This window comes from Schistocerca cancellata, chromosome 5 (genome assembly GCF_023864275.1).
Source record: "Schistocerca cancellata isolate TAMUIC-IGC-003103 chromosome 5, iqSchCanc2.1, whole genome shotgun sequence".
Taxonomy (NCBI): Eukaryota; Metazoa; Arthropoda; class Insecta; order Orthoptera; family Acrididae; genus Schistocerca; species Schistocerca cancellata.
In genome coordinates, this window is record NC_064630.1 from 77,276,734 (window position 1) to 77,300,664 (window position 23,931).

A 23,931-nucleotide genomic window follows, 5' to 3' on the forward strand; every position below is an offset into this window, starting at 1 on the left:
CAGAATACGTCAATAACATATTCAATAAATTTCAAAATAGCTTGAATGCTTTTTTTCATTAAAACTATGTTATAGTTTGCTTTGTAGCGTTTTCATATTTCTAGTAGTGAATCCAGTCCATTTTTATTTGTGTATATTTGTAGTATTATTTTTTCCGCACTTATATGAATTTATTTAAGCATGACTTATACTGCACCATTTCTTTGAGGTACCCTTAGCACTTCTTAGATATCCATCAGTTAAATCTTATTATGGAGATACTTGGAACCCCTTGTGATGAGTTTATGAACAAAATTTCCAGTGAATCGGTAAGTTCTGAGAGACATGATTGAATGATACCTTGCTTGCTTTATGTGAACCTGTTTCTTTTGTCTTTGCTGGATCTTTCTGTGTTCAGTCTTTTGACACCAATTTGTATCATAAATATAGTATTTAACACATAACAGCTATATGTTACCACGGCATATCCATCAGACAATGGTTGTGATTTCTCTGTAACTAATATGATGAGTGCAGTCTCATACTGTAAAGGCAAGAACAGTCTAAGTGATTACTATAGTAAGAAAGTTCTAGTGGAATGTAAATAATTCAGGAGTAAGGGAGACCACTCACAGAATAACAGAAGCGTTCCCAGGGTTCCTTGTGATGAACACTAACCTTTCAGCAAAAGAAAGGACAGACATACACAGTCTCAAAACAAATGCTGGCCCAATCATCCTCCCTGCAGCCAAAGACTCCACCACTGTCGTGATGAATTACAGTGACTATCTGACAGAAGGCTTCTGCCAACTGTCTGACTCTTCCAGCTACAAGCTCTGTCATAATGATCCCATCCCAGAAGTCTAACATAACTTCCAGTCCCTTCTGAAATTGCTAGACTCATCACAGAGCTTCTCCCCCAAGTCCATCTGCCTCATCACCCCATATACCAAACCCTACATGCTCCTCAAACTTGATAAAACCAACAGTCCTGGAGGCCCCTTTGTAGCTGATTATTGTGGTCCTGCAGAAAGAATTTCTGCTCTTCATGATCAACACATCAAAGCAGTTGCACCAAATGTAGCCTCACACATCAAAGATAACTGACCACTTTCTTCACCATCTCTCCACCATCCCCAATCCTTTATCTCCTAGATCTCTATTCATCACCCTATACACCAACATCCATCGTGCCCATGGTGTTGCCACTATCGAACACTATCTCACCCACTGTCCTTCAGACACCAAGCCCACTGCCTCATTCACCTTACCAGCTAGATCCTGACACACAACCACCAGGTATAGAGCTAAATCTGTGGCAGAGCCATGGGCACCGACATGACACCATGCTACTCCAACCTTTTTTCTGGCTTTAGAGGAAATCTTCGTAGCCTCCCAAAACTCCAAACCCCTTGCCTGGTTCAGGTTCATTGATGATATCTTCAAGATCTGGACTCAGGGACAAGACACTCTATCCTTGTTTCTCCACAACCTCAACAACTTCTCTCCAGTCTGCTTCACGTGGTCCTGTTCAACTCAGTGTGCTGCTTTCCTAGGGACCTCCACGTCTCTGATGTCTCCGTTAACACATTTGTCCATAATACATCCACTAACCACCAACAGGACCTGCATTTCGACAGCTATCATCCCTACCACACGAAATAATTCCTCCCAAGCAGCCTTGACGCCCTTGGACAGCATATCTGCAGCAACAAGAAATCCATTCCTCAGTACACTGAAGGTCTCAAGAGGGCCTTCATAGATGGGCACTGACCCCCAAACCTAGTCCACAAACAAATTTTTCATGCTGTGTACTCACACACCCCTAATCCTACCACCACCCCCAAGAATCAACTAGAAAGCAGTGCCCCTTTGTTACCCAGTATCACCCTGAACTGAAACAACTGAACCATATTCTTTGGCAGTGCTTTGATTATCTATCTTCATACCCTGAAATGTGAGGCACCCTACACAAGATCTTTCCCACTCTTCCTAAAACTGTATTCCGTCACCTGCCCAACATACACAGCATCCTGGTCAATCCCTACGCCACTCCCAATCCAAACCCCTTGCTAAAGGCATCATATCTTTGGGGAAGACCCAGGTGCAAGGCCTGCCCAAACCACTTACCCGACACTTTATACTCCAGTTCTGTCAAGGGCTTATCCAACCCATCAGAAGTAGGGCCACCAGTAAAAGCAACCACCCAATCACAGCACAGCATTTGATGTGGTATGATAATGAGCCATCTGTGCACCAGAATCAATGGCCACTGCCAAACTGTGGCCAAAAGCAAAGGTGACTACCCATGGTATGAGATGGAGCTGAACACAACATGCTAGATTTCAATAGCTGCTCCACAACTCAAGCCATCTGGATCCTTCCTCCACCACCAGCTTTTCTAAACTACACAGATGGGAGTTATCTTACAACGCGTCATTCGCATCCTTAATCCTCCTGGCCTCAGTCTCCATTAACCCACTGTCCCCACACCCTCCACCCAATTTCCCCCTTCCTCTGTTATATTACTCCCTCCCATTTCACATCACCTTCACCATGCATAACTCTGCTCCAGGCTCTGGCCCATGTGCCTCACATGTCTAGCCCATACTACCTCCTCTCCTATTCCTGCCCCTGTTCCTCTCCCCTCTTAACCACACCGCCCAATGTAACCCCCATCTGTCGAATGGCAATCACAGGATTGTGTGTCCAGCTGACACTGTAATGTGTGTGTGTGTGTGTGTGTGTGTGTGTGTGTGTGTGTGTGTAATAAAGGACTGCTGATAGGTAAAGAGCTACAGGAGATGCACTCAACAGCTAAGTAGGTGAGAAACATATAAAATGGCTATCAAGAATTAAGCACTGAAGAGTTATTGTGGTCTTCAGTGCGAAGACAGGTTTTATGTAGGTCTCCATGTTACTTTATCCTGTGTAAGCCTCATCATGTCTGAATAACTTCTGCAACTTCTCGGACATGTCCGAAAGAACAGATACCGTCTTTATATATATAAGGCTCACCAGCCATTTGACCATCTTCTTCTGTGGGGGTGCACAAACAGTGCCCGAACTCTTATGGGAATCAGCAAAAAGCCGCGAGTAATGAGTATAATGGGCAGGGCCACTATGAATATAGTGCAGGACAATAAGTTGGGAATGTGGGTCTCACAGGAGGCGTGTCAGAGATAAGTTCCTGCAGTCGCACTATCCTCTCTGGTCCTTGGTGGCTCAGATGGATAGAGAGGAGATCCCGGGTTCAAGTCCCAGCCGGGGCACACATTTTCAACTGTCCCCGTTGACTTATATCGATGCCTGTATGCAGCTAGGGGTATTCATTTCATTGTAATTGCTTATTTCTCCAATTCTATTTAGTACTTTCTTATTAGTTACACAATCTACCCATGTATTCTTCAGCATTTTTCTATAGCACCAAGTTTCAAAGCCTGTGTGGCCGTCTTGTCTGAACTAATTATAATCCAGTTTTTACTTCTGTACAAGACCACATTCCAGACAAATAAATTAAGAAAAGACTTTCTAACACTTAAACTTGCATTCACTGTTAACAATTTTCTCTTTAAATAAATGTTTTTCATGCTAATGCCAATTTGCATTTTATGATCTTTCTACTTCAGCCATCATCAGTTATTTTGCTGTTCTAATAGCAAAACTCATCTGTTACATTTATTGTTTCATTTTCTAATTTAAATCCCTCAGCAGTGCCTGATTTGATTTGACTACATTCCATTACCCTTGTTTCACTTTTGTTAGTGTTCATCTTAATAGATTGGTGCATAAGTTGGTAGTGGTTTTGTTTTGCATGTTGGTATTCCGGTTGATATGGTTCATTTATCAATTGTAATTTTTTATTTGTAGTTCACTGGTGCTATTGCAGTTTACATATACTCATTTTGTCACATAGGGATAGTGAGTGGAGCAGTAGATGCTAGAAAATGGAGTGCCAAATGGAGAATTGGAACTATTCTTCCGTTCGAGTTCAATAGAGGGGTGACAGCAGTGGAGGCAGTCACACACATTTGCACAGTATATTGAGATAATGTCATTGGACAAGGCATAGCAAAAAAAATTGTTTTCTTGTTTTAAGGAGGATTGTTTTGGCAATAGTGACTCTCCACATTCAGAAGACTTTTGGGGTCTGATGAAGAGCTTTAAACACATTAATCCACAACAATCCACATCAGTGTGCTCAAGAACAGGTGAATGTGATGAACTGTCATCATTCCATCATGTGACATTTGCATGCAATGGAGAAGGTTCAATAACTGGGTGTCTGAGTATCATATGCACTAAGCCAAAATTGCAAAAATCAGTGGATGGTCATATGTGCAGCTCTGCTTGCTCATCATCAGTTGGCTTACAAACAACACTGATCATTCCTATCCTGTATCTTTACTGGTGTCTTTATGCTAACATAAGGAAAAGAGAGGAATGATTGAGCCCAAACAAAGCAGCAATTCCCCATCAGAGACCTTCCTGCATCCCCAAAATATAATTTTATGCAATGATTGAACAGCGATGGTGTGGTGTTCTAAAAATTGCTTCTCCAGAGTGTAGTCATCGCTGCTGGCATTTATCTGCTAGACTGACAAAAAACACTATACAGGAGTTGGGTTGGGAAGTCATTTCGTACCCACCTTATCCACCTGGTCTTGTGCCTTCAGATCTGCAACGTTTCCATTCTCTATCAAACAACCTTCAAGGAACTTCCTTTCTGGGTGAAAGTATGTTCCAAACTCGGTGAGTTCTCCGCCTCGAAACCAAATGATTTCTACAGTCACGGAATCAAAAAGTTACCCCAGCATTAGTAGACTGATGTAAAAAGTGGAGGAGAATATATTATCGATGACTTAAGTCTCTATTATGTGTATCTGTTGTGTTTATTAAACATAAGAAAAGATGCTATGAACTTACGCACCAACCTAATATAATATCTTTTCAAGACACTACCCATTCTGTTCAGCTGCTGCTCAAAATCCTCTGACCATTGCAATTTTGTCAGCAAAACTGAAGATTTCCTATTTATTTTCCCTGAACTTTAATTCCCTTTCCAAATTTCTTCTTGGTTTCCTTTACTGCTTGCTTCTCAGTATACAGATTGAATAACGTAGGGGACAGACTCACGATAGCTAAATTAAAATATTTAGGATCATTTGGACAAAAATTCAAATGAAAAAAATAAAGGGAAATAAAAAGAAACAAAGTTAATAGGATTATTAAAATAATATGGTAAAGAATGAGCAATGTAAAAAATTGTATTTAAACCAATTAATTAAATAAAAATAATGATTGCAGTTATTTTGATAAGGATATAAAAAAGCGGATTGTACTCAACAGGTTTCCAACCCACAATCTTCATCAATACAGTAACTTTACAACTACACTATGGCACCTTCCTCTAATTCAGTGCTGTTTTAAAGGCTGTAGAAGATCATAAGACAGTCAGAAATTCTTTTTCATCAATTACTCCTGAATGAGGGCCCACCAAGGTGAAAGTCTGCAGGATGTGATACCTGATTTCATAAAGTCAACCCCACCATTCTTTCCTTGTAATATAAATTGTAGGGTCAGTATTGCCTCAGAGGCCACCATTCTTTGATGACATGTATTTAGCTGTGGCAGTTGATTTACAGAAGCATGGGCATGGTCCTTTGTGATAAAATGAGGTATGAAGCATCAAAGAAGTGAGAGGCAGGGGAAAATTACCTATGACTTTCAGAAAGTGCCCAGGAAAGAGTGCAAGCACTGTAGAAAAGTTCTACTGATTCCAAACTATTTTTAAAACATTTGAGGAGTAAATTCAGAGTATGATTGAATAAGAATGAGAATGAAAGATGTAAAATTCATAGCGAATGTAGCATCAGTACAATTGTTCATGGAGTATATCTTCTGTGAATTGTTTAAGGATTTTTGTTTGGCCTGTGTTAGATTGAAAGGCAAATGTTTGTAGAAGCAATCTGAGGGGAGATACGATGCACAACAAAGTGTGCTGTTTTGCTTTCATGATAATTATGGACAGATTAACAGTAATTGGGTTGGGAGCCATTGGGTACCAGTAGACATTTGCTATCATTTTATTGATTTTTAGGAAGTAAATGGCCAAAGTCTAAAATCTTTTAAGTGCAAAAAAGTTGTTAAAATTTCACTCAGTACTATTAAATATGAAAGTGTGTGTAGATACAAGCAGCTTGATGGATATTTTATTAGAGGATTGACACTTGATAAAAGTGGGCTGTGTTAAACTTCTGGCATATACCAGAAGCTTAAAGAAGAGTGAAAAGAGTAAACTCAAAATTTATTTTTGAAGGTTTTTATCGAAAGGTTATAAATGAAGTAAGATATAATGGTGGTGGTGATGCTCTTGCAGAAGACTTCATGTAAAGTTGACTTGTAAATCTTTATGTTTTAAGACTTCATTACCCAAACAAATTACTGATAGGTAGTGAAGCAGTAAATAAAAAAATAAATATATAAATATCTGACTGTTGTTAACACTTTCTTGCATAATTGGTAAGAGTGGTATGAGAAAGTGTTAATAAACACAGTGACACAGTCTGAAATTTAATATGAGACAAATTGTAGAGAGATATTGAAATAGCAGGCATAGATTAACGAACCAGTTGAACCTGTAGTTTGCCACAACAAAGATTTGAGGCACAATTGCTAAATAAAAGTTGGTACTATTTTGTAGCACTCTCCATTGGAATATGTTCTGAGCTGGCAAAAAATCAATTGGGGAATAAATTAGTCAGTGCAGACTTGCTTTTATTAGCATAAAGATTCTTATGCCATTAGCTGTAATTGGAGGATAGAAAGCACTAAATGGAAAACTGAAAAGAATTTGTCAGTTTGACATTGCTTTTCTTACAGAGGAAAGTTTACCATTGAATAGCAGGTGAATGTTCTGACATGCTGTCCATAGTTGGTATTTACTGTGGCCTTGTATTATACTTATTGGAGAGCAGTGACATATGATGAATGTTGAACATATTGCAGTGGGAAAGGGGCAGATAGAATCAGAAATGGATAAAGGGAAATTTTCTGCTAGTAAGACTGTACAGTTAATGGATCACATCCAAAAGGCTTATCTATTAAAAGAACTTTTTCTCAAGTTGAAAGCTACCAGTTCACTCTGGGGGGGGGGGGGGGGGGGGTGACTATACTGATTCAGATTTGGTGACTGTTGATGTAGAACTAAGGTTGGACTGAAACGACAGATTCTGTCATAAGAAGTGTACAGGAACTATTCATGGTACAGAAACTTTTTCAGTTACTAGTGTTTTTCCAACAGTCAGAATTTAAGGGTTATGATCAAGCTGAAAGTGCCTTGTTATTATTTTGGGTCACATAATCCATAAAAAAACTCTATTTTACAATTGGGGAATAAGACTCACCTTGCTTTAGAATTTGACATATATGTGTGTGTGTGTACTTACTTGAGTGTGGCAGTGTTCAAACAACAACAACAACGACGACAACAACAACTTGTGAAGCATGTACCCATGACTTTCCAACATCAACCAGTTAATGGAGTCCTCACCTTTCTGCACTGTGTGATGTATAACGAGTGCAATAATCCCAAGATCCTGCCTGACTATTAAGTTGTGAGACAAGTGTGACAGCTTACAGCAAATGCCAGATTTAGCTCAAATGAGATATTGGACAAAGACACTAAGTCCCTTCCCCACACACACTGCTGTTGTTCAGTTGCACAAATTAATCATTAAATCACTTCACTTCACATTATTTGGTTAATTATGGTACAGTATTTTTCCATGAAGATATGTTATAGCAAATGAAAATATGATTTTTGTCCATTCAGAATTACGTAAGGACACATTGTAGTTAATTTCTGTGCCTATGATGTCAATTTATTTGAATGTGGAAACCATTTGTAAGTTTTATTTTATGGTACTGATATCTATTTTCCACAGTTTCTATGTCTTGGCACTTCGATATTTACAAAATACAGCATTGAAATTATACTGCAGGTTTGCTTCATGAATTTCTCATAAACTGTCAATGAATAGCCAAGTTTAAGGCATGGATGTTTTATCAAAATGTAGCATCATGATTGTAACAAAAAAACCATATTTATAATGTCACTTACCAATAGTTGCAAAACATTTGAAAGTCTTTTCATATAATCAGTTAAATCAGCTGTAAATGAAGAGTGAATCTGTCCATGTTCTTTGATAAGTTTTCAGAGGTTGCCCACCAGTGACTTATCAGTTGTAACTGAGAGTGAGGGGTTGAAAGCAAAGAATTAGCTTGGCAATAATCGAATGAGTGACACTTTAAGAAGTAACAAATTTCTACAAGAAGTAATAATAGTTAAACAAAGAAACTAAGTAATAAAGATGGGCAAGTATAAAGCGACATTCCTCAGACAGAAACAAAATTGCATTTTCACTCAAAACTTAAATATTTATTGCAAAATGCAAATATCAGGTGTACAAATGAAAATGCAAAAATGTAATCTGTAGTTCTCAGGATTTTTTACCTCTTTTTATCAGGAGCAGATAATAAACAAAGAGAAGGAAAGACATAAAAGTACTGAAACAGAAGGAAAATTCTGAACTGGATGTGGAAAGTCTGATTCACTATGTTGATAGAAGGTGATGGAGCACATTGAGACAGAATGGAAAGCTAAAAGGAGCAGTATGCCCTTGGGACACAGTTGTGTAAATATGTGAATGCCCTTTAGATTTATTTTTTCCATTTTGTGCCTTTTCATGTGTAATAAAATTCAGTGATGAATGATAAATTCTTTTAGAGGTCTGAATGGAAGTTATGATGTTTCCTCATATTAGGATTACTCTAATGGTGTACAGATGATGATGATGGGTGATGAGCAATAGTTCGGTGAATTACTAAAATGAAGAAAACAAACAATGAGAAGTCCAGGTAGGAATATCAACAATATTAGAAACGGATAGATTGCTACTTACCATTGAGATGACACACTGAGTTGCTGACAGGCACGATGAAAAAACTGTTACAAATAACCTTTTAGCCAAGCCTTCTTCAGAAAAGAGAAACGAAAACACATTCACACAAGCAAGCACAGTTCACACACACATGACCACTACCTCCAGCCACTGGAACAGAAACGCCTGGAACCAGAACAAGACAATCCAGAGTGTGTTGTGAAAGGGGAAAGGATAGCAGTGTATGAGTGACGGAGGAGGAATTGGTACTGCCTGGTATGGCATGGCATGGCATAAAGGGACTGGAGGTGGTAGGATGGTGCTGGCAGGTACAGCATTGGGGGGGGGGGGGGGGGGGCAGAGGAGGTGGAAAAAATGGGGCATGGAAAGGAGAGGAGCAGAGAAGGAAAGGAAAAGAGCAGAGAAGGGGGAAAGATCAGTCGATGCCCTGGTAGAGAGCAGCACTCTGTGAGGATGAAGGGAGGCAATTTTTCAGGTGTTGACAGGACAGAGGAGGTGGAAACAGTTGTTTGGAGGGTGTGGGGCAGTAGGATACCATTGGTTGAGGTCAGAATGGTTTTGGGAGTGGAGAATGTGTGTCTGATGGCTCCATCCACACCTCTGTCAGCCCTGTCCCACCACCTCTAGTCCCTGCATGCACCACCAGGCTGCACCGATTTCTCTCCTCCCCCACCCATACCCTACTATCCCTCCCACTTCCCTGCCACAATCATTGATGCTCTAATTTACTGTGTTTCTGTTGCAGTCTAGCCAGAGGTACGATCATGCATGTGTGAGGTGTGCTCAGTTGTGTGTGTGTGTGTGTGTGTTTTCTGAAGAAGGCTTTGGCCAAAAGCTTATACGTAACTGTCTTTTCATCATGCCTGCCTGCAACTCAACATGTCATCTTTACAGAGAGTAGAATTTATCCTTTACTAATATTGTTGGAATTAAGGAGAGTATTACAAAGTTTTCTGTTTCACAATCTGCTGAGATACAGATACATTTGTGTGTTTTAAACATACTCTTAAATCCTACAGCATATTGTACATGATTGATACAATGTTTTTCAGCTGAATTGATGATTCTGTTATGCACAATATTTGGATGGTTGAGCAGATGCTGCAAGTGATGGTCTTGTGTATGCCTGGGCTCCAAGGAGACTGTGAATTGTAGTTTGCATCGCAGTGCTACTTATCACAGTTTTTATCTCCTGACATCTTCTATATCTTTTCAAAGATAATTTTTTTCTGTGCCCTTTGTTGTTCTGTGAAACATCCGCCTTCGTTTTTTCCACCTCACACAGTTGAAAAGGCAAGAAATATCCACATATACATGGTGTCAAATCTGCAGTCTCACTTAAATTGAAGGCTTTGTAACACAAACCAGAGCTTGCAACACCTGAAGAAGATAAAGCTAGGTTAGTTATTGAAAGGCAGTACACAAAAACGGATTTATGAACTTGATTGTAAACTTGAAAAATATAATCAGACAATCAGTGAGAACTTCAGATATAACATAATGCATTACATTCTTGGGTTAGTTATTGTAAAAATAAGATTAACCTGAACAAAGAGAATATTTCACTGGGTGTTTATTGTTAGGGGTTTAGTTATAGTCCTCAGAAGAATAATTTTTCACCTGGAAAGATTGTCGTAGGGCTTACGTGCCTTCAAAATAACTACGGTTCTTGATGCAACAGCTCTGTCCACATTCTGCAAGAGGTTTATCTATGCTGTATTCTTTTCATTTGTATTTTCAACTCATTTACATAAATTATGTAATGCCGAGGTTGTGGTTTTGAATGTTTGTGTTTTGGGGAGGAAAGAGAGCAGTATTCAAAGTATTACCGTATACCAATGAAAACAAGTGTATAGGGTGTTCTACAATATTTTCAGTGCTGTTTTAGTGCACAATATCTTGTGTTTTTATGTAATACGTAAAATAAGGGAAGGGCAACCACTCACCTACATTCGACCGATACATGGAGCACAGAAAGAAGTAACTGGAAACAGCGTTCTCACTAGCTGTTGAGCTCCTGCTCTTTTTCTGGCGAAAGTATGTGTGTTCGCACACACGGACACCCACTATTAAGAAATTTCCTGACAAATTAAAGCTGAGGATGGCCTTTAGGCTTTGGCTAAGCCACTACATCCTTTTCCCCAGGAGTGCTATTTCAGTGAGGAATTCGGAGGAATTTCTGTGGAGTTAAAAGTATGAAAGAGATAATGGTAGAAGTGAGGCTGTGAAGGTTGGTTGTAGGTTGTCGTACGTTGTCAGCTCAAGTAGTAAGAGCACGGATTGTGATAGGTAAGGATTTGGGTTCAACTCTCCATCTGATATGTGGTTATTGATAACATCACCATACTGATAATTTAAAGTCCAAAGCAGCAGTTTTACAAGTCATTCATAAGAACAACCAGATCAGTTTGAAATCTTGGATGGAATCTAAATATTAAAATGAGGAATAATTCAAAAGCCAAGATCCCTTAAATACTATTTACTGGATAACCGGTTTCAACACACTAAAGGTGCCATCATCGGATCTGAATGTAGATTAACATTTATAAACCATTCAGATCCGATGATGGCACCTTTAATGTGTTGAAACCGGTTACCGTATTTACTCGAATCTAAGCCGCACTTTTTTTCCGGTTTTTGTAATCCAAAAAAAACCACCTGCGGCTTAGAATCGAGTGCAAAGTAAGCGGAAGTTCTGAAAAACGTTGGTAGGTGCTGCCACAACTAACTTCTGCCATTGAATATATGTAGCGCAACACAGGCATGCTTTGCAGGCGCAAAGATAAATACTGGTGCCAAAACCTCTGCGTCAGTAACTGAAAAAAAAAAAAAAAAAAAAAAATTATGATTATGGAAGATGAGTTTTTTTCTCCGCCCTGAGTTTCGACCCCTGCATTTTCGTACATTATCGAATGAAGTAAATACAAATTCTGTATTGTTCATCTTCAAATGTAGCAGCCTTTCAATATACTACGAAAATCTGACTGGCAAGACTGTTCAGGATGTTTGTCAATATGGCCAACTCTACGTTCTGAATGTTTTCCTACCTGTGACAAGAGATGGTAGCTAATAGGAACTTTTATGAATTGTTTATGACATGCAGTATCCTCTTCACCATAATATAAAGGTAAACATTTTGCCATGTATTCTTTCGTGTTTGCTGCTTTCTCATTTAAATCCTGTCTGCCTAATAAACTACCAAACTAGAGTGAGACAACAGCAAATGCGGAAGACTATACATAATACGTCATGTTTATATTCGTATTATTCTTATGCTGAATAGTGATACTGTCAGAAATGAAGCACGACAACTGACTAGATTTTTAAAACTGAGATGACTAATTTCTGTGCAGAATGTAATGTACTAAAGAGACGTCTGCAAAGATTTTCAAATGGAAATTTTTTTTCGCTAAACTCTCGTTCAGAACATCTTTTATCATACACAGTCTATTATTTGATCCTTGTTGATCATTATAAAAGAAAGCAGCAGCGTAAGTAACAACAAATAGCAGTCTCTTGCCATTGTTTTGCTAATGAGACAAGTTATCTTTTTTTAATTGTAAGCGGCGGTAGCGCGCACAAAAGCAAGACATGCCACTACCATAGCTGTATCTTCATTCATTCAACCTAAATTGTGTCTCATATTACAATGGACCAACTTTGTTTCGATTTAGAGGTGCAGTCTAAAACTTTCCTCTCCCCTTGAATTTAGAGTCACAAATTTCAGGTGCGGCTTCGATTCAGGAAAAATTTTTTTTTCCTTGATTTCGAGTCTCATTTTTCAGGTGCGGCTTAGATTTGAGTGCGGCTTAGATTCGAGTAAATACGGTATCCAGTAAACAGTATTTAAGCGATCTTGGCTTTTGAATTATTTCTACATCAGAGTGATTGCCTCACTACGCACTGTGTGTTCACTGCAAAATATTAAAATGAAGTTAGGTCATTACCCACAAAATATCAGTCATTCTAAAACACAGACAGATATGTGAAAAATGAAACTTGTTGTTAGATTAAAACTGTGTCGACCTGTAACGTTTGCCTGCCAGGGGCACTTGCTTTACTGACTGTGCAATCCAAGCACAGCTCGTGACCCATCCCCACAGCCTTACTTCTGCCAGTACCTTACCTTCAAAACTTCACAGAAGTTTTCGTGTGTATCTTGTGTAGCACTCCTGAAATTTCTCCACAAGATCCTTTCTTTCTTAGAGTGATAGTCCCTCAAGGCTATGCTGTTGAAAGATAGCAGACATAATGGTGGAAGTATAGCTGTGAGAGCAGGTCAAGAGTCATGCTCGGATAGCTCTGTCATTGGAGATCTTGCCCTGTAACACGTTGATTGCTGCGTACTTCGTGATGGATGTTTAACTGCCAGGCCAGGCACACGGCACTAAGCATGAGGCTCTGATATGACCAGTGGTAGCCACACAGCATTGAGCGTGCAGTTTTGCTGCTGGTGGCCTCGTGGCAGACAAGCATGTTAAAAGTAAAGGCCCTACATTAAAGCATCTGTCTGGCTCACAGTTTGTAACTGCCAGGAAGTTTCACATCAACGCAGCACTCTGTGCTACAGAGTGGAAATTCATTATTGGCTAAATGGTAATTAGATTAGCTTTCAAGCAATCCTTATGTGATGAGCTAAAAATCTGCAAAGTCTTGGAATAAAGTAAGTATTTGGAAGTGTAGTTTCGGTGTGTCCTTATAATCTTCCCCTATCATCAATATGTATGTGCCACCCACCTCTCGTGCTCATTGCGACATATTCTATGCTACAGTTATTTTTCATTATAGCTTCTGAGACTTATGTGAATGATGAAACTGTTTGATGTAGTTACTGTCTTGAGATTCCATCATTTGCAATTAAAAAGAATACTGTACAGAGTGATTAAAATTGAGAGACAATTTCATATGACCAATTTTCGCCAATATTGAATATAAATACATTATGCTGCCATGACTTTTAAAAAATACGTTTCATTGTTTACACCAGCTTTAAATGTAATTAATTCCTTTCTCACTAAACCCCATCATCAGAAGTGCTGAGATGCTTGCAGAAAGAAATCTCAGTGAGATCAGGCAGGAACAGCACATATTAGCAGAAGGCATTATCTGTGTTTGATGCACACTTAGTCAGTTGATATGACAGTTTTCATTTATGTTTTAGTTTATGCACCTTATTGAAAAGTGAAACTTGTTTGTCTTCTTCTTTTTCTTCTTTCTCAGATCCCAAAAAACTGAACAGTGTGTCCGTTGGATTTTCTACGTAAAGGAAGTATTGCATCTTACTTCATCAAACCCTCCATTTTATTTGCAATGGACACAAAATTCTCAAAAAAGTGCCTCTTCAAGATTATGAGGCTGTTGTTTGTGTATCAGTTACAATTTCCACTGGATCCCATATAATCACTTCTGTAGAATATAGATTCTTCCTTATAGAAATTTATGTCTCTCTTATTTAACAATGGAGTAACTTTGTTTTGTGTTTATGGCACTGATTCAATCATTCAAGAAGGCTGTTGTCTCTCAGGGTCTCCATTTTTTCTATGCACAGGGCAAGTAGTAGAATTTTCTTGATATAAAACATAGGTGCTGCCTACGTTACCCACCAGGCCTCAACCTCCGCTAATTTCAAGTTGCCGCCCCTCTTACCTCACCTGTCATTCAACAACATCTTTGCCTCTGTACTTCTGCCTTGACTGACATCTCTGGCCAACCTCTTTGCATTCACGTGTGTGTGTGTGTGTGTGTGTGTGTGTGTGTGAGCGCGTGCGCGCGCGCGCTCGATCTCGCGCGCACGTGTTCGCGCATGCTAGTGTATACCTGTCCTCTTTTCCCCCTAGGGTAAGCCTTTCCGCTCCCGGCATTGGAATGAGTCCTTACCCTCTCCCTTAAAACCCACATCCTTTCGTCTTTCCTTCTCCTTCCCTCTTTCCTGATGAAGCAAGCTTGGGTCGCGAAAGCCTGAAATTTGTGTGTGTGTGTGTGTGTGTGTGTGTGTGTGTGTGTGTGTGTGTGTGTGTGTGTTTCTTATTGTGTCTATCAACATACCAACGCTTTCTCGTTTGGTAAGTTTTTTCACTGTACATTTTCTGCTAAAATTTATATAGTTTTCACAAACAGAACTTTGGTCAGTGTTTTTGTGAGAATCCGTTCATTTATTACCTTCTCCACCCTTTTTATCTTCTCCCTCCCTCCACCATCCACAGTGATTGCTTCTTCAGAGGGTAAAATCTGCAGCAGCACTAAATGAAGATGTGAACTCCAGTGTGTTACAAATCAAGCTAAAGTACATAAATTCACTTAAATTTAATTTTTCACTATACTCGATTAGTGTTCTTCACACACTTGCATGTTAATGTATGCTGACTGCTACTTCACACAGTAACTGTTTTAGAACTTATTAAATGCATGATCTGATCTATATTGCAAAAAAGAAATTATTACACCCTTTTAGATGATTCCAACCCACTCAAGATTTATTGTTGCATGATGCATATGGAGTGCATAAAATGATTACATTTACAGATGAATAGCACAAGCAGTTCTGATGTACCAGGTATCAACCCATGGTGAAACACACATATTATATGTGGTGTAGCCTCCGTGTGTGGTAATGCAGACGCTGACTCTGGCATCGTACAGATGGCTAATCCTGTCCTGGGATACGTTGCGCCATGCCTGGTCGTCCTGTTCACATATTTCTGTAAGAGTTGTTGGTTGATGAGTCGCACGAGTCAATTCTTGTTGTGCATCTTCGTATTTTTGCAGTGCAAAGACTGTTCCAATAATTTCAGGCGTGCAGCCGCATACATTCACTTTATCTTCTAATATTTCGGCTGAATACCATCCAGCCATCTTCAGGGTGAGTCGAGGTGAATGACACTCCTTTTAAACCCGCAGATCGCACCACTTCCCATGCGGCCACAGGTACACAAGGCGCCAGGAACGTTGATCAGTGGCAAAGAGGTATGACATACATATGGAATTAGCTGTATGACTGCGAAGTCGATCCATACGGTGATATCAGTGTATCACTGTGAGCTGCACCGTCGTGATGTCTTCGTGAGTTTATTATGGAATTGCCGGATTCCATGATTTGTCCAAGCTGAAGCCCCGCACTCGAACGGGATCTTGTAAACCCCAGGATTCCGAATCACCAAATCATCTTTAACGGAACCCAGCAGTGCTGCTGTCTTTGGTGGAGGGTGAAAAATCACTTTCACTTTGTGTTTACTGAGGATCTGTCCTATTTTTGACAATAGGCTTCCCACATATGTCAGAAAAGTCATGGATTAAAAACTTTCCATGTCTTCTTCTGCTTTTCTTATTTCGACTGTTGGTTTCATTTGTAGTACCTTATGCATCTGCTGTGGGAGTACCCGGTGGCTTCAAAAACTCTTCTGAGGTGTAGAAGCTTGTCAGCAATGACGTGTGCTCTGTGTACCAGAGCTCGCTGAGTACACTCGTCATCTGCGAAGGATGGTGGCAACTATTTGTGCGTAAATATCCCATGTGTATGTCATACCTCTTTGCTGCCGATCAATGTCTGTGGCACCTTGTATATCTGTGGCCGAATGCGCAGTGGTGCGGTCCACGGGTCTGAAAGGACGGAGCAAATGCTGGAGCCCCAGTCACCTCAGCTGGTCGGTGTTCAGAAGAAGTGGAATGTATGCGGCTGCACACCTGAAATTTGATGGAAGAGTCAATTCTTGTCCCATCATTTCCGACATTTACTCAAATAGAGACAGGTCCGGAGATCGTGCTGGTGAGGAAAGTGGCTGCACGTCTTACAGAGCACAGAGCACACGGAGTTCCACAGGCACTGTGTGGGTGAGCATTACCGTGTTGGAACTACACATCACTTTCCCGTAGCAAGAATGGCAAAAGAACGGGTCTGACAACATTATGCACATATCAAGTGCTGGTTAGTGTCCCCTCCAGAAACACCAAAAGCGAAAGAATGTTGTTGTTTATCACACCTCAGACCATAAGGCCTGGGGTGAGATTAGTGTGTCTTGGACAAAAGCATTGTACAAGGCAGCACTCACCTACACTTGAATGCAGGCAGCATATGCTTTCATCCCTGACGACCAGTGCGTGCCATTACATCTTCCCAGTCATTCTCTGATGGCACCATTCGATGCTGTGACACGATTGGAAGACAGGCCGGAGGTGTGCGTGCCCATAGTTCCACTGCTAATAACCGGTTCACAACAGCTCGTGTTGACACGTCTGGGCTCACAAGTCCTCTTATCTGTGCTGTGGTAGCTGTATGATCTGCCATTGCTGCACTTAAAATACAATGATCTTGGTGGATGTCTGTGCTGTACAGACATACAAAACCTTGTCTACAGGTATGAGAATTTCATCTGGGCACTGATACCAGCAGCATTGCACAGCCGATGCAGTGTGTTCAAATTGTGTGGCAATTCTCCAAAAGGACCATTACACCACTCGGAAAGCCACAATTTGACCCCTTCCAAACTATCTTAGTTGGTCGCAGGAAGCAAGACTGTGTCTCTGTGGCGTGGTTGCCTTCTTGCTTCAACATTTGCATCACACTGAGCCTTCTGGCTGTGAACATTCCCTATTAAAGGGTAGAGAGAGGAAGACTGGTAGCTATGCCACCACACTGTTGGCGAACAAGGTTGAAACCATTATCAGTACGTCTGCTATCCTCCAGGTGGCATATGTCATCATTGGATCAACATCGATTACGTGTTTCTAGGTGCACTAGTTTTTTTTCCTGGCAGTGAAGTTGTAGGAATCTTCCGGAGAACACTTCTATAAAACTTCTAAAGAACAATTAATTTGAGTTATATACTTGCTTGCCAATTTACTGGACGATTAACACCTGGATGACTTCAGCAGAAATCCCTTAACAGTGTGTGTCCAGTAATAATTCAGAATCTTACGGTCTAATATTGCTGTATATTTTCTAATGCAATATAATAATCCATTTTCTCACCCTGACTCCATAAAATCTTGTTTTAGTAATTGCTTTTGGTATCTGCACAGTTCAGTCTGGTCCAAGAAATCATTTGGCATTATATTTGCTCTTCCCTTATTCTCCAACACATCTTTTCTACTTTTATTTTCAATTCTTCTAATGATCTGTGTAACCACAAATTTATGTGACCTCAAATTATCTGTATAATATTTGTTTCAGCAGGAAGAGTTTGTCTCAGAAGAGGGGTTTCTTCTTAGTAGATTTGGAAAGAGAAACAAATGAGCAGTCTGAGAGGCAAACAAATTTAAAAATATGCTGGAATCATTACATTTTTGTCACCTTGCACCATGCTCCGAGAGTGCAAAATAAATCCCCTTTTTAATTGGCACTGACATGATGCAGACAAGACCACTGTTTGCTCCATGGTTTCAATTGCATTTTAAGGGTCCATTGGTCAAATACTAGTTTCCATTTTTCTGAACTTTCCATTACATTTTTGTTCTTGAAGTGTATGTGATATGACACGGAGATTCTATAATGTTTAGAACGTATGACAACAGTAAGTTATTTTCAACAGTCTTCAGTTTTCCAGGCATTCCTCTGATATAACTTCATAGAGAAAGTCCAAAGTGAAGATCATATAGACACAAAGGGACAATGTTTTAGCACAAAAATACATTCCTCCTAGTGTCAGTCTTTTAGACATTTTCTCTGCGTGCAGATATTCCACTAGTTGCGCTGCGTGCAGATATTCCACTAGTTGCGGTTTTTTGTTTCATCAAGTGGAGATGTAGATGGTTAATAAGAGCTTGCAATATCAATTTTCTATTTCATACTTTTACATTGGATTTTGTGTGTTCGATAACCTTTGGGCGTAATTTTATAAATGGCTTATGTTTTCCCTGACCATATTTGGAATTACTGTGTGAGAATTATGCTCTTTCAAGGATTGTAGGTGGTGCAGACACATTGTCTTGCCTGTGTTGAGTATGGAGTACACTACAACTGGTAAACATTATGAGTCAGATTATTTTTAACATATTTAACCATTGTAGCTAGTAATGCTTAGAATCCTTAACAAAGGTTTTCTGCAGACATTGATCATTTAACACGCATTCTAGTGCTTTGTGGAACTCCAACTAAGGAGACAATTGATAAAATAACAAGTGAGGAGGTAACTGTCATAAGCTAACTTATTTTTAATAGCTATTTTTACAGTTTTATTTTGCATTTTGTAAATATGTTTGTAATTCAGGTAAATCACATGATGCTTTGTTTGCTTCTTGTCTGTAAATTGTAAAGTAATGTAAGTAATGTGGTATACTTTCTAACTTATTTCAGTATGTGCATGCTGCTGGCATACATTATTACATAACAGTTGTACAGTGGTGAAAACAGTTAACTCAGCAGAGGTATCAACCGTTGTAGGAAGAGATGCTTAGAATATGTTGAAATATATTGATGTATTTGTTGTGTGTATGTTATCCGTATGACTCAGTGTGTGAGATGACAGTTTTTGGACTAGTTAAATAGTTTGCAGCCTTGCAAAGCTTCAAAAGTTAAAGTTTTCCTGGTAGTTCACAATGATCTTAACTGGCCAACAGTGATTCTCACCTGCTGTCAGGATTTGATGAATTTTTGGAGAATGTTATACCACTTCTCAAAGAGGGGTAGCTTAAGTTCGGGGACAATCATTAGAGGTGTTGTGTAGTACACTGCACCTTCCTAATGAATCACAGGCATGTTCAATAAGATTCCAGTTCAGGGAAAATGCTTATCATTATATTAATCTCCTCACATCACAGTTTGTTCTTCTTCAGTTAAGCTCTGTGGGAGGAAGTGTTATAATGTTACTGTTTGCAAGGCTCACCGCAGTTGAGTTTCACTGTGGCATATTTCTGATGAAATGTGAGCAAGAGTTCTAATGAAATGTGAGCAAGAGGTAGGAACTGCTATTCATAAACAACAGTACTCTGTTGTTGTTTTAATGCTTCTAATTATTTGAAAGCAGTCCTACAATCATGACTATTGACATTAGTTAATCTAATGCTTTGACTGACTATTGTTGTACCAGATTCCAATAAATTGCCCAGCTGTGATGTGCGATGTTTAATCAAGTTGAAGGGAGCACAGGCATTAACATACCTTAATCCTAAAGCACCAGTATTTGAATAATACTCAGCTTGTCAGTCATTTGTCTATTTATTATTTGTGTGTGAGAAAACAGCCATTTATGCTTTCCTTTAGTGATTTTGTGCTGTTTTGCTTTAAGCTGTTTCAAGCAGTATATGCTTCTCAGAATCCATCAAGGTATATTTACTGATCCTCTAATCAGTTTGATCATTCTACACATGAGGCAGTCCTCAACTGTGTGCTGTTATTGCCAAAATACGAGGGAAAAGTTTGCAGTATTTCACAGAGAAATAATATAATTCTCTTTCAAAATACTGACAAGTCCCATGAATGGAAGTACCCTTGTCGAAATTGCACTGGTGTCGCCAATCTGGGCAGTCAGAATCAGGAAGTCCTCAAGGGTATGTAAGACTTCTGCATCATTCTGGAAGTAAACCACATTTTGGGAGCTGTTCTGGCCATTCTGGGAAATTGAAAAATGTATTAGTGTTCTCATTTTAGGAGGATTGTGGGGGTTTTCCTGTAATAGTTGCTGAGCAATCAGTCTTCCATGACAAGCAAGCTCTGGGGCTGAAAAAGGCCAACAGCAGATAAATGAGTAACAAGGTGGAATTTGGTACCAGAAAGGAAACTGAGATTTTCAGGCCTTATAGGAAATCGTTATGGCCTCTGTCTAGATTTGATCTAGTTGATCATTGTCATTAATGGTGTACAAAATGAGTCAGATTTGGAAAAAACAAGACACTGTCGACGGCTTTTCCATGATATGTGTGTTTTGAATGTCATTTTATTTTCCAAAATTTAACTCATAATTATAAAGACTAATATTTGAACATCCATGAACATACATTGCCCAGCCCATAAGAGAACCTGATACATCCATATCCATTTGGTAGGAGACAGACAGATATTAAACTGCATATAAATAATGAGCTTGTTTGGTATTCAGATGCTGGTGCCATCTTGTCTTGATAATGTTTGTAGCTGGTGTATCACCTATGGAAGGCAGATGTTATCTTGCAAAGTAGGTGTGGCAGATACTAAGAAATAAATTATCATGTGGCAATATGCATATTCCTTGCTATGGTTCAGTCAGTTGTGGAGTACGTATTTTAAAAAGCGACCAGGGCAAGAGGGCTACCTTGGATGAGAATTTTTTTTTGCTGTTCTTGCTGTGAGGGATACTCTATGTATGTATGTATGTGTGTGGTTTTAAACAGTGGCTTCATGACTATACCACATATTACACCTAAGTCCTCTGAAGGGTATACTCCTGTCCATTTATAAGTGGGTTGTAACAGGTGCTGTAGGTGAATGAGGAGTGTTATAACATTCAAACTATTATGTAGATTCTGTTTAGCAATATGAGTAATTGACATCCATATTCCGTTTTGCAATATGTTGCGACTTCAGAGTCTTAAATGATTGTCAGAACTTTTTCAAGGTGGTATTGAATAGCTTCATACCCATGGAGTGAATGTTTTGTCTGGCAAAACCAACTTCTCTAATCGAGAAGTCCTTGTTATATTGTTGAGTCACTGGGAATTAGCAATTAAAGGGAAATTTCCTGAAAAGTGTGAAAATGGTACTGTAAGCAACATAAATACGAATCCCCCACCTCTGCTGTTTAATTGAATGGAGGCAGTTATGTTACCAGACCAGGTTTCACTTCGTTAGATAGTTTGTGCAGGAATTAGATCTTTTGTCGTAGTTCTGATTGGTGCTGTTGCTACTGAAGTTGCAGAAACTCAGTTTATCCTTAATTCACTATTATTGCTAATCACAAATTATGGGAGCAGAGCAGATTCCACTTCTTCCAGTAGTTTGTGCAGCACTTGGATCTTCTTTTGCTGTAGTTCTGATTGATGCTGTTGTTACTGAAGAAGTTGCAGAAAGTCAGTTTTTCTTTAATTTTCTCCTATTACTAATCACAAATATCACTGCAGAGTAATTCTATTGTCAATAAATGTAAGAATCCTACTGCCCATGAAGAGGCTTCTGTAAGATGCTATCAGCTTCTCGTCATGTGCATTGTCCTAAAAGATTTATGCTATAGTACACTATTAGGTAAAAGTATGGTAGTAATCCCATCTTTTGTAGTGAGAAAGATTTCTATGTACAAAGCACAAAGCAGGTAAGACTTAGCTTTCCCATTAATGTATCCCTGTGCTGGTGCCACCTCATTTTTTATCTGTTTCGATGACTAGAAGTTTCATACATTTTGTTTCACATAATGTGTTCCCATTGATCTTCCTGTCTGGTACCTATAAGTCTTTTTTTTCTTTTTTAATTGCATAACATTGGTTTTTGTAGGGTTAAAAGCTCAGATGTTTGCCCTAAACCATTTGTAAGATTGTTTCACTATTCTCCTGACTGTTCAGGTACGGATGTGTTTGGGTCCTTTATTGATATAATTTTACCACCTGCAAGCATAATAGTATTTGTAGGAGTGAGCCAGATCAGACTCTTTATTTAACATTACTCCAGTAAAAATTAATTTTTATTGCTGTGGTTTTTTTAATATCAACATTTTGAGTATGATTCCATCCAAGCAAAGGAGATATCTTTAATGCCAAAACTCTGTAATTTGCCTAGTAGAGTTTTATGATCCACACGGTATTGAAGATCTAGGCGATGTCACAGAAAATGGTGCTGGGATAAATTTTCTTTAGTTCTACCAGACCCGAGTTAATGAGATCTTTCATTGATTTGTTTGTTGAGAAGTCCTTACAGAAGCAAAACTGTGCACCTTTTAAAGGTTGTCAAAAAAGTGGTTCAGTATTCTGTTATTAACTAGCTGCTCTAAAAAAATTTGAGAGTACATAGAGGAGGGAGATACGTTTATAATTAAGAGGTCACTGTTTATCCCAAACTTTATAATTAGGTGTTACCATTACATAGTTTAGTATTTCAACAAATACACCTTTACACATTGAGTAATTACAAAGATAACTCAAGGAGAGCACTATCAACTACTTTAGTTGATATACCTTCATAGCCAGAAGAGTTATAGCTTCTCAGTGACATAAAGCTTTTTGTTATCTTTCCAGTAGTTGAGCTGGCAAAAGTTATGCCCATTGTGGGAATATGCAAGACCTGCCTTAGTAAATCTCATGAAATCATTGTTGATGATATATTTTTGTCCCATTGCTTTCTACTACTGTTAGAAAAAAATTAATTTAGTGGACAATAATTTGAATCTAACGTCATCTGTCTTGGCATTATTGTCATCAGGGAACTGAACGTCATTTGCCTTAGGAAGTTGATTCATTTCATGCTTGATATCTTCCTGGCACAGGATAATTTGATCCCAGTTATTACCCAAACTTTCTCACTGCTTACACACTGTCTGTCCCTGATTTGTTGTAAAAGTAAGTTCTTTCTATTGCCAGAATATCATAAGGAAAGTATTACATTCCTATTACGCATGCGTAGTTAACTTCTTTACATTGTCTGTCTACTAAATTCTCTCTCTATAGTGTTACAGAATCAGCATTTATGCTCACATGAAACTGTACTTCTTCCTTCTTAGCTAAACTAGGCTGGCAAGGGTGATCCATTGCTGCTATTTGATCATCATCATCAGGCAGATCATTTGTTGTGGAACCACATATGCTTCACGACACACTTTTGGATTTAAAAATACATTATCATTGGCTGTTGCACTATGTCCTTCTGATCTTGCTGTCAGTGTTACTGTGGGAAACAGACCAAAGCTGGATGTCAGTAACTTTAGGTGCCCACAATTAGTACTGTCAGAGATGAACTCAGTATTGAAGCCACAAAATACTGCAACTTCTCAATTACTTTTACTAAGTCTCATTAATATTATCTCTAATTGCATGATAAATATCAAAACAATTCCTGTTAAGGGTCTGTACACTGTTAGACTTGCTATGCAGGTCTTTG

The 23,931-nt window shown here is 39.0% G+C and overlaps 1 protein-coding gene across 2 annotated transcripts in view; it reads left to right on the plus strand.

Annotated features, from left to right (window-relative positions):
* The window catches only part of LOC126187458 (mitogen-activated protein kinase p38b), a 100,347-nt gene that overhangs the window by 68,705 nt on the left and 7,711 nt on the right, over nucleotides 1-23,931 (plus strand). The window contains exon 7 of one of the 2 annotated variants that reach the window (XM_049928549.1): nucleotides 229-308. In XM_049928549.1, the coding sequence (XP_049784506.1) occupies nucleotides 229-308 (80 nt within the window). Of the gene's footprint in view, nucleotides 1-228; nucleotides 309-18,983; nucleotides 19,064-23,931 lie in introns of both variants that reach the window. The other variant, XM_049928551.1, reaches the window with a different exon arrangement.